Raw genomic sequence first — 13634 nt, forward strand, 5'->3', positions numbered from 1 at the left:
AGCTAAACTTTTGTGTTGGTCTCATCTGATTTATTTATGAAACTATTGTCAGTGAAATACATTGCAAACACGTCAGTATGTATTTCTGCAAGTCAAAGTGAACTGTATATTTGATGTTATAAAACACAAACTAAATACATAGTTTATTCTCGTGTCTTTTACTTAGAAAAGCGGAGGAGGAAAATGAAAAGAAGTATGCACGGAAGGATATTCCTGGACCACTCCAAGGCAGGTAGGCAACAGCAATTTTTAGATAATGTTCTTTACTTTTCAGAATCTGTAAAATGCCTGTGACGTGTTTGTTTTCCAAGCAACTTCTATATTAATGCAGTATGGTGGGTTTACCTTGGCTGGATGCCAGGTACCCACCAAATCTGCTCTATCACTCCCCTCCTCAGCTGGACAGGGGAGAGAGAATATAATGAAAGGTGTGTGGGTCAAGATAAGGGCAGGGAGATTGCTCACCAATTACTGTCACAGACAAAACAGACTCAGCTTGGGAAAAGTAACTTAATTTATTGCCAGTCAAATCGGGGTAGGGTAATGAGAAATAAAACAAATCTTAAAACACCATTCCCCCACCCCTCCCTTCTTCCCAGGCTCAACGTTACTCACAAATTCTCTACTTCCTCCCCTCCAACAGTGCAGGGGGACAGGAATGGGGGTTGTGGTCAGTTCATCACATGTTGTTTCTGCCGCTCCTTCCTCCTCAGGGGGAGGACTCCATACACTCTTCCCCTGCTTCAGTGTGGGGTCCCTCCCATGGGCTGCACTCTTCCACAAACTTCTCCAGCGTGAGTCCTTCCCATGGGCTGCAGCTCTTCCCAAACTGCTCCAGTGTGGGTCCCCCATGGGCTCACAAGTCCTGCCAGCAAACCTGCTCCAGCGTGGGCTCCTCTCTTCAGGGGGCCACAGGTCCTGCCAGAAGCCTGCTCCAGCGCAAGCTTCCCACGGGGTCACAGCCTCCTTCAGGCACCCACCTGCTCTGGCGTGGGTTCCCCCCCCTGGGCTGCAGGTGGAATCTGCCCCACCGTTCCCCTCCATGGGTGCAGGGGACACCCTGCTTCACCATGGGCTGCACCACGGGCTGCGGGGGAATCTCTGCTCCAGCGCCTGGAGCACCTCCTCCCCCTCCTTCCTCACTGACCTGGGTGTCTCCACTCCTCTTGGGCTGCAACTGCTCCCCCAAGGTTTTTTTTTTTTTTCTTCCTTTCTTAAATACGTTATCCCAGAGGTGCCATCACTGTTGCTGATGGGTTTGGCCTTGGCCAGTGGTGAGTCCATCTTGGAGCCGCTGGCATTGGCTCCATCGGACATGGGGGAAGCTTCTAGCAGCTTCTCACAGAAGCCACCCCTGTAGATCACCGCTACCAAAACCTTGTCCCACAAACCCAATACATGCAAACATGAACATTGGCCAGGGCCAGGCACTATATCAACTTTTTCCATACTCGTGTAGGGAAAAATTACCATCATAGCAACTATTTCCATACTCACATAGGAAAAAGAAAGAAGTTTACTTGTCCTTGGTGACTGAAATTTTTAATTGTTGGAATCTAATGAAGTATTGGTGCCTACGGCTGTGATTAAGAGTTAAAGTCAATATAGATAAAATTGTGCTACAGAATAAAGATTCATTAAAACACCCAGATAAAAAATAACTGAGAATGGTAAGGTAGAAAACATTGGAAAAAAGAAATCAAAACCACAAAACAAAAACAAAACAGAAAACCCCCACCTTTCCAGCACAGCTGTCTTAAAAAATTATACAGAGCTCTTGTGGCAAGTAAGATCATTGTACCTAAAAACTAAGATTTAAATTGGTTGTAGCCTTTTTGGAAGATGGTCCCACAGGAGCCCAAGCTAATACCTCAGAAAGGATTGCAAAATCTGTGTAAGTCTTTTAGGTACATAAACTAAACTTTATTTTGGGTGGAGACACTGAATTAAAATTTCTAAGAATAAAATCTCAACTGTCAAGAGTGTAAGTTCTTATACTACTGTGAATTTTAGTTGGAATTATACAAGTTGAAGTGTTGTGGGTCTTTTCCGGTTTTACCATGTCAGAGTGCATCATGTCAGAAGCTAATGTAGCTTTTGTTTGCCAGAAACTAATATTTGTATGTAATTGTTTGAGATGTGCTGAGTTTGGGAGCTGAAGCTGGATCATGTGAAGAGAAATTTGGATTCTTAGCTATTACCTTACTTTGCTGTGTAGCAATAAGCAATCAAATGTTGTCAAGTCAGACTTTTCAGTCCAAATTTTCAGATTTCAGTAGACATGTTTTTCTGTGAGTGAGTTCATACTATAATTAAGTAGGGTTTTGAATTAATTGATTCAGCAACCTTGTTGTCATGATCTGTTTTTTCTGAGAGCAAGGAACCGTTTTTGTTGCTATACTCAGCATTCTGTAAAAGTGCAGTGTTGTCTTCAGGTCTTACCATGCAGTGTCCCAGATGGCCTCTTTGTTAGATGCTGGTACTTACCTTTTTGTTTGTTTGTTTGTTTTTGTGGTTTTTGTTTTCCCCTCCCGGGTATACCAGTGGCCAGGATATGGTGAGCATACTTCAGTTAGTTCAGAACCTCATGCATGGAGAGGAGGAAGAGGAAGCTTCGCAGGCCTACCGGTAAAGCCAATATGAATTATTGTATGTGGAAGATACCTGATTTGGTTATATTCTGATTATTATAGAACTTACACATTTAAGTGTTTTAAAGTGTAACGATATTGTGCAACCATGTAACTTTTTAAGGGCAACTTATATTGTATAGTGAACCAGAATAATGCATTAGGCTTGGCTTTCTTAAAATGATAAAGCTTTCAATAATTACTGAATTGAATTATACAAGGGAGTTGTTTCTGATGTGACAGCTCATTTTGTGTTCTACTTTCTAAAAGTTGTTTTAAGTCTGGAAGTCTTACAAAATTTTGAATACCAATAATTTTTTTTACCATCTCTGTAGAATTTACAGGAAAAAGGAAATAAAATTTGTTTCCATTTTGCTGTAAAATGGAAATAATGCTAACTAATCTGCAGAAGATTATTGAAAACTAACATTTGAAAAACAGTTTGGAGAGAAAAAAACCAAAACCAAACAAAAAAGCCCCAACAAACCAAAAAAGCTCCAACAGACCAATGAAAGCTATGCCTCTAAAGAGAATAGTAAGTCTCCTGAGTTTTCTCTGCATGAGGAGAGAAAGGTTTGTGTTTAATGCACTTTAAAGTCCCGATGCAGATAAGGTGCTTAGTTCCAACTCGTGCTAGCTGATTGGCTAAGAAAGCTGAGGGGTTATCGTAAGCAGCCAGGCCAAGTGAAGTGGAAGTGCTTTTGTCTGCACTGACATTTTAGTATGTAATAACCAATGGCAGGAAGGTGACTGGGGTATATACTGTACTTCTCTCTGCTAAATATTTGAAATTGCATGTCAGCAAATCCTGCCACTCTACAGTAAAAACACACAAACCTAAAAATACTGTAATGTTCATGGCTTGTATTTAGTTGGCAGTTACTCTGTTCTGGCTTGCAGACTTCAAAATGTTGGTGAACAGGGTCACATGGCTCTACTGGGACATAGTCTGGCTGCTTATATATCGGTGCTGGACAGGGAAAGACTGAGAAAACTTACAACAAGGATCCTTTCTGATACTACTCTCTGGCTCTGCAGGCTTTTCAGGTGAGTCACTGTGAATAACTTATGTATGACTAGGTAGTGATAATTGTTTAAAAATATGTGTGACTGGACTGAGAACGTCAACAAAAGAAACCAATGTACCACAAAGTTACAAATATTCTTTGAAAGGTCTGAAACATTACATAATTCAAAAAAAAAAGACACTTGAATATCAGGAACATTGTTGCTGTAAAAATCCATTTGTAAGGACTGTATGGTAGAGCTGAGGGCCAAAGTACAGTTGCAGATATACAGTTGGACAAACATTTAACTAAATTCTTGTTTCTTGAGGTATATGCTATGTTGCTGAGGCTTGGGGTACTTAGTATTTTTAAAAGATGTTTTCAGTTAACTACTTCTTTGCTCTTCCTGGATCTGGTATGTTTTTCCAGGTATGGTAGTTGACACTACTGAAATCTGCAGTACAGCGAAATCTTTCATAAATGCCCGTTTCGTCGTGTAGCATAGATAACTTAAACTCTTCCGTGAGAGAAGAAGAATGGAAATCATCTGTGTGGGGGTGTTAGAGTGGGGGGGATTCACTGATTAGAAAGTCCTTTTTTTCTTCCTGGAAAAAAAAAAAAAAAACCAAACCACAAACACTTTCTCCCCCATGATACTGTATCTTTCAGAAAATCTTGCCAGTGCTACTAAGGAGATTTTTTTTTAAGATATTTTTTTTAGCACAGTGCAAAACAAAATGGAAAAAATATAACTGAGGTTAACCCAAATTTAGTTGTTAGAATTACAAAGGATTTTTCTTACATTGATGGGCTCACCTCTATCAGAATTATTTTATAAATTCAATGATTATCTGTCTTTGACTTAAAAATGTTGACACCTTGTGCAGTGATGAAATTTGAGAAGTTGCAGGTAATCCAGCTGTTTTGACAAATGTATGTGTATATAGGGAGTGTGTTAGTGCTGTTTCTGAATGGCATGGTGAACAAAAAGAAATATTTCTGTTTTCAATCAAATACTCAATAACAGTCTGATTTTGTGATTAACACTGGGTATCTATTGAACTGTGGTCCCCAAAGTTTTGTGACCCATAGGCAACAGCATTGAACAAATACCGTGTGGTGAACTGTTTCATACTTCTTGACATTTTTTTGTGGCTGTGAGCAACACTAGAGGATTTTCCCTTTGCCCATGTTAGAGCATAGAACTGTTGTGTAAAGGTGAAGTAAATGTTTGCATGTGGGTCATTCTAGAGTTTAACTCTGGAATACTCAGCAGTATTTGTGCATCAGATAGTCTGTGATAACCTAAGGTGTTCTAGGGCGTTTATGTAAATTTGTTGATAAATGCCACTCTTGAATTGTGCAAGACCACTGACTTACGTGTTACACAAAAATGCTAAAAGAAGAATCTAGCTTGCAAGCTGCTTAATAAATCGACATAGCTACTACTTTCACTGTTGTTTCCTTTTCTATATTTAAGACAGCTGAGGGATTGCACTCAATGTGGAACATTTGTACCTTATCTCTTCTTTGGTTACTTTGCTCCCATTTCTTGGCTATAAATGTTAATGTGCTGATCAGAGTTTGATTTCTGGAAGGGTTAAAAAAGGTGGGGAAGGAGCAGACACACACAGTCACACCCCCATGAGCCCCAAGGAAACATGCCTAATAAATCAGATTGAAGGCAAAATAGCTATAAAATCATTAAAATATTCCCGCAGAAAAAATATACTTCATTTATGTAACTCATGTATTTAAAACATCTGGAAAACTGTCTTGCAGTTTGCTGAATAGATTGTACTGAACTGTGGTCTTATTTTCAAACTCTCTAAAATACAAATGATGTCAGTAATTTTGGGTATTACAAAATACTTTGATTTGTGATTTCATAATAAAGTTTGCAAGTTTCTGCCCATTTACCTTACTTCATGTGTCTCTTTCCAATTTTACTAACTTAAAGAATGTCAGGTTGCATTCTCTTTAAAATTAACAGTCTGGAATTTACATATATATTAAAATCAAATTAAGCCTTTTGTGTGTTTCCTCCCCCACTCTGCTCTTAGTAAGCAAGGTTTTGAACTCTGTGAAGGCAATCCTTAGGAACCTAGGTGTTTTTTCTTTCTTATTTATCTCTGAGTCTAAATGAAAATATATACTAGGCTTCCCTCACTGTTAATCTCAGCCTGTCTCATCAAAGTTTCCTTCTATTCTACTTCATCCTGGGGAAAAAAAAAGGGGTTTTGTTTCTTCTTTGTCCTCTTGTGAGCTCCTTTGCTGGTCAGTGGTATTTTAGTCACTAAACTGGCTATTGGTTTTGTTGGTCATATTTACTTGACTTTTCTTGCAGATATGAAAATGGATCAGCATATTATCATGAGGATGATCGTGAAGGTCTCCTAAAAATCTGTCGACTTGTTATCCACACACGCTATGAAGATTATACTATAGAAGGATTTAACGTACTATATACAAAGCAGCCTGTCATATACATTAGTTCTGCAGCTAGAACAGGCTTGGGCCAAGCTCTCTGCAATCAGGTAAAGTGAATCAGTTGGGGTTTTAGCTGCAAGTAGAACCTACCTGGCTTCATATTGCCTACTTGAAACTTAGATTTTAAAAATAGATTCACACTTTTCCTGCAAGAGTCTGGTACATGCAGTACAGTCTGGTACGCTACGGGCAGCAGTCTTGTAAATTGGTTGGGACCAGTAAAAGGTTTCCTTTAGATCCATGTGTTTGCCTGGAACTTCCACTGTTAGAAGTGAAGCTCCTTTTGAGATTTTTCCCAATGCTACTATGTTGACTGAATACATGTATTCAGCAAGCTGGCAGGCTCTTTCTGCATCTCTCTTGTTCCTTCCACACACTCACTTAATCAGTGTTCCTCATGACCGGATTCCCTTCATCCTTGTCTCTTCTTTGCCTTCTGTGGACGTAGTAGTTTTTTATAGCTTATAAAATTATATACATTTCTAAGACTTGGGGTGATGTGTCTGCCTGTTGAAACGCAGTATGAAAAGAGGCATTTTGAAGAATGAGGACTGAGCTTTGGCCTCAAAAAAGTTGATTTTAGGAAAAGCATAACTTCAGTGATTTTGGAAACTCACTTATTTTTCCTCATGGTAGAAACAATAGCAATGTGACTAAGCAACACAGCAAGGGGTGGGAGGGGAAGGAAGTCCGAGGTGAAACCATACTTTGATGCCAGCCAAACATCTGCAAGCTAGTAATACAAAAATGTTATACAGTGTGTTGGTATTGCTTCATTAATTGTGATTTCCAACCTAATTATAAAACATAGACAAATGAAGCAAAGTCCATACTAGGGGTAACCTCAGTAGCTGTAGTGGACTGTATGTTTAAATTAAAAACATTTGTCTGGAAAAAATACTTTCAGGTTGCATTTACAGTCTGTGTTTTGCTGCAATGATACAGTGGGAGGAAGAGAAATTTTCTGAATATTTCCAGTGAAAGGATCCTACATGCTAACTTTTCTTTTTTTGTAAACAAGTGATTGTTTCTTGATTGCATTGCACTTTACATAAGCTGTTGGTCATGGTGAAAAAGACCCAAGCCCAAACATACTGGATTTCCAAACACTGAGCTATTGTAAAATTTGTACTGAATGATGCCCCTCTATTCTTATTTTCAATAACCATTATATTTTTTTTTTTTTAAGGAAAACAGTTGAGGGAGAAGTAGACTGTGCTGATCCCATTTCAGAAAGTCTTGTTTGGAATAGCAAGATTGCCCCCAGAACCCAACACTTTAAAGAAGCCCAGTTTTTCCTAATTATGTTTAAAACTTATTGGTTTTGCCAACTGTTTATTTGCATGAAAGTGTGTAGACTTAAATAAGCTAACTGAGGCTATATACAGACTCTTCTATTACATATCTAACATTCAGTGCACTAGTGATATTTTTCAAACTTAACATGCACTGAAATGAAGAGTCAAGTTCTTAGGGCCTTTGTTTTTCAAGTCTTTGGAGAAAGCAAGCAGAGGTACTACTAACAGGTTAAAAATGTAGATTGAAGAGAGATAAAAATGGTATTGTAGATGGAACTTGTCTCAGCCAAAATGACTTGGCAAGTAGGTGGTAAAAGTTCACTGGAATAAATTGGTGTCTTTGGTAAGCCAAGTGTTGCATGTAGTTATTGACTGAAACATCTTGATACAAGAAATACTGCTAAGAATCAGTATTTTGGGAGCCTTTTGCTTCTGAGTATAGAGTAAATCCTGCTAACAACAGTGGTGCTTTATCTTTTGTTTATAAGGTGATCACTGAATTTAAAAATAGTAGCATTTTATCTTAGATTTTGAGAAATAGTGTATATTGTAGAGCAGACAACTGGAACTGAGTAATCAGACATTAATTCAATTTCTGTTAAAGGATAAAAACAAACTAGTCTGTTACTGTATTTCTTTTAATTTGCTGAATCTTTGGTTCAGTGATGAGTACGATCAACTAGATTTCACTTGTCTAGTGATCTTCCAAGTTAAAGATCAAAATGTAGGAGTCCTTGATTCCCCAACTCCCCTCAGGTTAATGATACAAAAGTTATCTGGAAGTTGCCTCCATATCAAAGGAAGAACTTCAGATTTACCAGCATGAATAGTCAGCTGAGCTACAGGATCGAAGTAGGCAGATTGCTCTCTACTCAGTAGTAAAGTGACTGTGAACCTCCAGTGGAACATGGCCTGTGCACAAAGCACATGTTTGCTTATAGATATGTTAATTGCAGGGGGAGCCAAGAAAGAGGATTGAGTTTAGGCTGTTGTACAGGGCACAGGTATCTCATTAGAAAAACCGAATGCAGCTGACGTGCTAACTAAAGTTGACTGTTGCTTTTTTCCAATTTCTCCTGTGCTTTCTTTTCTCTGTTATTAATTTGATTATAAATTTTAGCAGGATACTTACTTTGCAGTGTAATATCCAGCTTTTTATTGTCGTGTTTACTATTTTTGTGTCACTCTGTCTATTTCTGTGAACACTTGAAATGACTATGTCTCGGTTGTTGAAATTCCATCATTTTTATTGCAGCTAGGGTTACCCCTTTCTTGCATGTGCCGTGTGCCTTGTAACACTATGTTTGGATCTCAACACCAAATGGTAAGTTTGTTTTCCTTAAGAGCTCTTTTGGTTTGGGTTTTTTTTTTTGGTTGGGTTTTTGGTGTGGTTTTTTTTTTTAAAGCCTCATTAAATTAATGTCAAGTAAGTTGTTAGGAAAAGCTTATTAATGTGCTTACTTTTTAAACCTCTAAGTCTTCTCTGTTATAGTTGTACAGATCATAGATGGAAATCTTCTAAAAAGCCAGCAGCTTGTATCTTGGTCTTGTCATTTGCAAGATATTTTTAATGGCATATAGTAAGGTGCTGTTTAGTCCAAGATTTCCAGAATATGTGTATTCTAGAAATACAATACAAATCTACATGATGTATTTGTATTGTATTTTTCACAAATGCTTTAACTGACATTCAGGTTATTTTACCTTTGAGAAGAAGAAACTGTAAGCCACAAAGATACTGTTTTCCAGAACTTCAGAATGCTGTCCATTTTTATTCTTAATGCATTTTTTCAGTTCAGAAACAATTCTGTATTGTTTGACAAACATGTTTATAAATACGTATCTTTTTCTTATTAATAACAGGATGTTGCTTTGTTGGACAGAGTGATCAAAGATGATGTTGAGTCTGGAAAACTGCCTTTGTTGCTTGTGGCCAATGCTGGTAAGTGCTATGGACAAACAATAATAAAAAAAGCACACTATTTCATGAATATATAAAATCCAAAATAAAAATACATTTTCTTAAACAGTTTAGTGGTTGCATGTCAAGAAATATCAGGAAATATCTTAACAACCACACAATAATTATCTGTCTAAAGGGATTTTTATTTAACTGATTTAAAGTTGGCTTGTACTGCTATGGTTCTGCTCATGTCAGTTGATGTATTAATATGACTAGAACTTATTTTAGTGAGTGTAAATCTCTTCTTGAAAATGAGTTTCACATTAACATGTCAGAATTTTTTGATGGATGTGCCGTCAACTTTAGCTTTAAAAATTATATTTTTCTTCTAGTTAATTAAACAGAACTGCTCATTGTTTGAAGAAAGAATGAAGGAGGTGACTGTGACTTGCTTTGGACTTGGAAAAATATCTGAGATGTTAATTTTGATTTTGTTTCCTTTAGTTGAGATCATACTTTGAACATAGTAAAAATGTCTGCATTTCTTATCTGAGGCTGCTGAGTCTTTTAGTGGCTAGGACATCTAATTTTCTAAGTATTTTTCACATATATTGACAAGCAAAACAAGTATTTTTACTTTTGTCTAGAATTCCTATTGTTCATGAGTCATGATGAACCAGATGCAAATATTGTGTAGTGGGCTCTCTTTAAACATCCTCTTTCCAGCTCTTGTGTGACTTTTGACAACAGTACAAGAGGTCCTTTTATGTAGAGTCCTAGTTTGCATGCTTATCCCTTGTCATTGCCTTTTTTTCCTTTTCTACAAAGGGACACCAGGTGCTGGGCACACAGATAAACTTGGCCGACTGAAGGAACTTTGTGAGCAGTATAATATGTGGCTCCATGTAGAAGGGTATGAAACCTGAAATTTATTTCTGTATAACTGTATTCATTAAAAAGTCTAACTAATGGACAGCACATGATTTTACAGCTGGTTAGCTGTTAGTAGATAGCCATAGGACCATCTTTATTTTTGTCTTACTAAGCATTTTGTATGGTCGTAATTTTGTTACTGTATGAGATAATTATTCCTGTATATATAAAACAATTGGCGTGGTTATTTCAGTGTAGGCTAGTGATTACTTTTACTCGGATGGTAATCTTATCTGCCCTTGCTTTAAAGAGCTTGGAATACAAATAAAAAGACCTTATAGGAGAAGTCAGGGGACACATACAGAGAATGAGAAAGGAGAATGAAATGAGTGTGGAAAAGATGACACTTTAATGAAGGTTGTTGAGAAGACTGCTGCAAGTACAGTGCAGCATAACTGGGAGGAGGATTAAACCAAGAGGAAAAGAAATTCCAAGAAGTTAGACAATGTTAATGAAGACTCCAGTGCTCTAAGATTTTATTTTTTTGAGCCTGGAGATGCTGCTTCTCCTGATATTTCATTGCTTGGTGTCACGTTTGCATGCTGTTTATTTCTGACACCAAACTGATGCTGAATGATGGGTAGGACTTCAGGGGATGATTTCCCCAAAGGCTGGACTGAAACATTTTTAGATTGAAATGGATTTTTACTTCTGGGTTTTCAGTCTTGGAATACCAAGTAGCAACATCTACTGCATTGTTAATGAAAAATATACGAACAAAAATTACCTCCTTTTACACATCAAGGTGAAATATTTAAACTGAAGATTAAAATGCTATCTCTTAATACGTATTTAATATGTGTTAAAACCACTTTCTTCTTCTAGTGTGAATTTGGCAACTTTGGCTTTGGGTTATGTCTCCTCTTCTGTACTGGTATGTTTTACTATATCTAGAAGGTTAATAATGTGCTCTAGATTGTAAGGTCATGATCTAATCAAAATATATATGGCTTATATTCTGCTTATTGTAATAAACTTCAGGCTGCTACAAAATGTGACAGCATGACTCTTACTCTGGGTTCCTGGCTGGGCCTCCCGGCTGTACCTGCAGTGACACTCTACAGACATGAGGATCCATCTTTGGTATGTTCAACCTCTCAGTCATTATTCTCAAGATCTTGAAACTTTCATTTTGATCATGGTGTAGTGTCTTGTTCTTCATAAGCATCTAAATTATAATTTGCAAAAGCTCCCCTGTTTGAGATGTGACATAGTCCCTAAGCTGGCAAAAACGGAGTAATTGAAGAGAGGTTAATACTGGTTTGTTTCTTGTTTATTTTCCTCTTTAGTCCTTAGCAGCTGGGCTGACATCAAGTCAGCCTGTAGAGAAGCTCCGTGCTCTGCCACTGTGGCTGTCCTTGCAGTACCTGGGCCACGATGGGATTGTGGAGAGGATAAAGCATGCCTCACAACTAGTAAGGAGCAGCTTGTTGGCGCATTGTTTATGGATACTTTGCTTCTTTGAGTATGGGTTAGAGGCTGTTCTTAAGAATCCTCACCAGCAGAAACAAAGTTCAGGTAGCAACAATAGTACAGGCAATATCCAGATGGCTATCACAGAACACCATTATACTTAGGAACATTTTTATAATAGCTGTTAATGCATCTTTTTGATTATTGTGATGCGTTGTAGAAGAATTAACTAAAAATACTCTAGCTGTTGACACTATAGCATATTGGTTCGTATTGTGTTACAAACAAATTACAAAAGCAGAGTAAAGTGTTTGGAGGAGGAGTGTGCTTTTACTATTAGATTGTATGTTTTATTAGGTTTTTTAATGAGAAATACTTAATCTTTATTCTTTCTAAACAGTAACATAATCACTTCCTTTTTTTGGTCACTTCTCTATTTTAACTATTTTGCTTGAAAGCTGTTCAGAGGAAGACTTATTTTCCTGCTCTACTTGGCATTGTATTGATTTAAGTAACAGTAAATTATAAATGCCTGACAAAAAGTACTTCAAAATATTTCTTCAGGTAGTGGCAAGTGTGCTATTTCTGAAGTTGAGTTCTTACCCTAGTAAAAATTAAGGTCCAATATAATGTGTTAGTTAAAAAATGCATTGTTTATATGCAAAACATTTTTCCTTAAAGGTACAGCACTTACAAAAAATTCAAGGAAGGGCAAAACGGAAATGGAAAGTTTCCATAATAGCGAAGAAGCTATTGGCACAAAAGATCTAAAAGAGTGACAAAGTATCATTTAGTCATTAAGATTTTGTGTCATCTAAGACTGATCTTAGCTTTTATGATAGCCTATTAATAGTCTAAAACCACAATGTAAGAATGTCTTTTCTAATGAATATAATTTAGAAAGCCATCATAACCAGTTGCTATGGTAGCTTTGAGAAGATGAACTGTTTTGCTACACACTGTGCTTTCATTAGTCAACGGAGTTGTAGTATCTCTGGAACTTTATCAGTAAATACACCAAGACTTTATTTTAATAAAAAATGCTTTGTAGTCAGTGTTTTACTGAAAACAGAAAATATTTTTCCGTTACATTCTAAACTTACAAATAAGAACTGGATGAATCTCTGATGTGTTGTAGGGTTTTATTCAGAAATGGTAGTGACTATTCAATGTTTTTCAGAATAATTGTCAACTTCTAAAACGGTGTGTTTGTGTCTTCCCTTTGTCTCCCTTCTGCTGTGGTCTTTTAGAGTCAAAGGTTGCTGGAAAACTTGAAAAACCTGGATTTCATTAAAACTTCGGTACAGTCTACATTTAATACTTTGGTGGTATAGCTTAGTCTTTGCTTGTTAAATGATAAGAATAACTTTGATTAAAAAATATTTTAAAATATTACTTAAATCATGGCCATTGTTTTGAAGATGCTTGGTATCTTTCTAATTAAGTTCTGGTCTTCAGTGAAATAGTATGGCTTCGTTGTGTGTCACCTCTAGATTGTATTTGTTCCATTGTTGCGTACTCATGCACTCAGTGGAGCTGACAGAACAGTATCCAGAAATTGTTTCCAGAGGTTGATTTAATTCCATTTAAAACATGGAGTTGTTCAGTAATACATTTATGAAACCAGTTTCCATAAGCCTCTCTAATACATTCTGTCTGCATCCTACCCTGCTGTTGAGATAATATTGTGAGCCCTGTGAAATTGTACACAAAAATTATCCCAGCTGAGGTTTTTACACCAGAAATAGTTTTAGAAATTACATCTAGTGTATTCATTCCAAATTCAGTTTCTGTGAGATGTCCTGTTCAACAGGGTTTGGTGGTTTTATTCTCCCTTCCTGGCCCCACCCCTATTTTAATTGATGATGTATAGAAAATATATTCAGCTTAGTTTTCTGGGGCAACAGATAATTCATGGATCATTCTGAGTGACAACCACCGTTTTTGGTAAAAATTGTTT

At 37.1% G+C, this 13634-nt stretch overlaps 1 protein-coding gene across 1 annotated transcript in view; it reads left to right on the forward strand.

Moving 5' to 3' along the window:
• PDXDC1 (pyridoxal dependent decarboxylase domain containing 1) overlaps nucleotides 1–13634 on the forward strand; it is a 33946-nt gene that overhangs the window by 8012 nt on the left and 12300 nt on the right. Inside the window, exons 3-13 of the mRNA XM_074886561.1 lie at nucleotides 167–232; nucleotides 2545–2628; nucleotides 3531–3677; nucleotides 5985–6174; nucleotides 8681–8749; nucleotides 9289–9367; nucleotides 10157–10241; nucleotides 11087–11135; nucleotides 11243–11344; nucleotides 11551–11676; nucleotides 12925–12975. Of these exons, the coding sequence (XP_074742662.1) occupies nucleotides 167–232; nucleotides 2545–2628; nucleotides 3531–3677; nucleotides 5985–6174; nucleotides 8681–8749; nucleotides 9289–9367; nucleotides 10157–10241; nucleotides 11087–11135; nucleotides 11243–11344; nucleotides 11551–11676; nucleotides 12925–12975 (1048 nt within the window). The remainder of the gene's footprint in view (nucleotides 1–166; nucleotides 233–2544; nucleotides 2629–3530; nucleotides 3678–5984; nucleotides 6175–8680; nucleotides 8750–9288; nucleotides 9368–10156; nucleotides 10242–11086; nucleotides 11136–11242; nucleotides 11345–11550; nucleotides 11677–12924; nucleotides 12976–13634) is intronic.

Source organism: Strix uralensis, chromosome 16 (genome assembly GCF_047716275.1).
Source record: "Strix uralensis isolate ZFMK-TIS-50842 chromosome 16, bStrUra1, whole genome shotgun sequence".
Lineage (NCBI taxonomy): Eukaryota > Metazoa > Chordata > Aves > Strigiformes > Strigidae > Strix > Strix uralensis.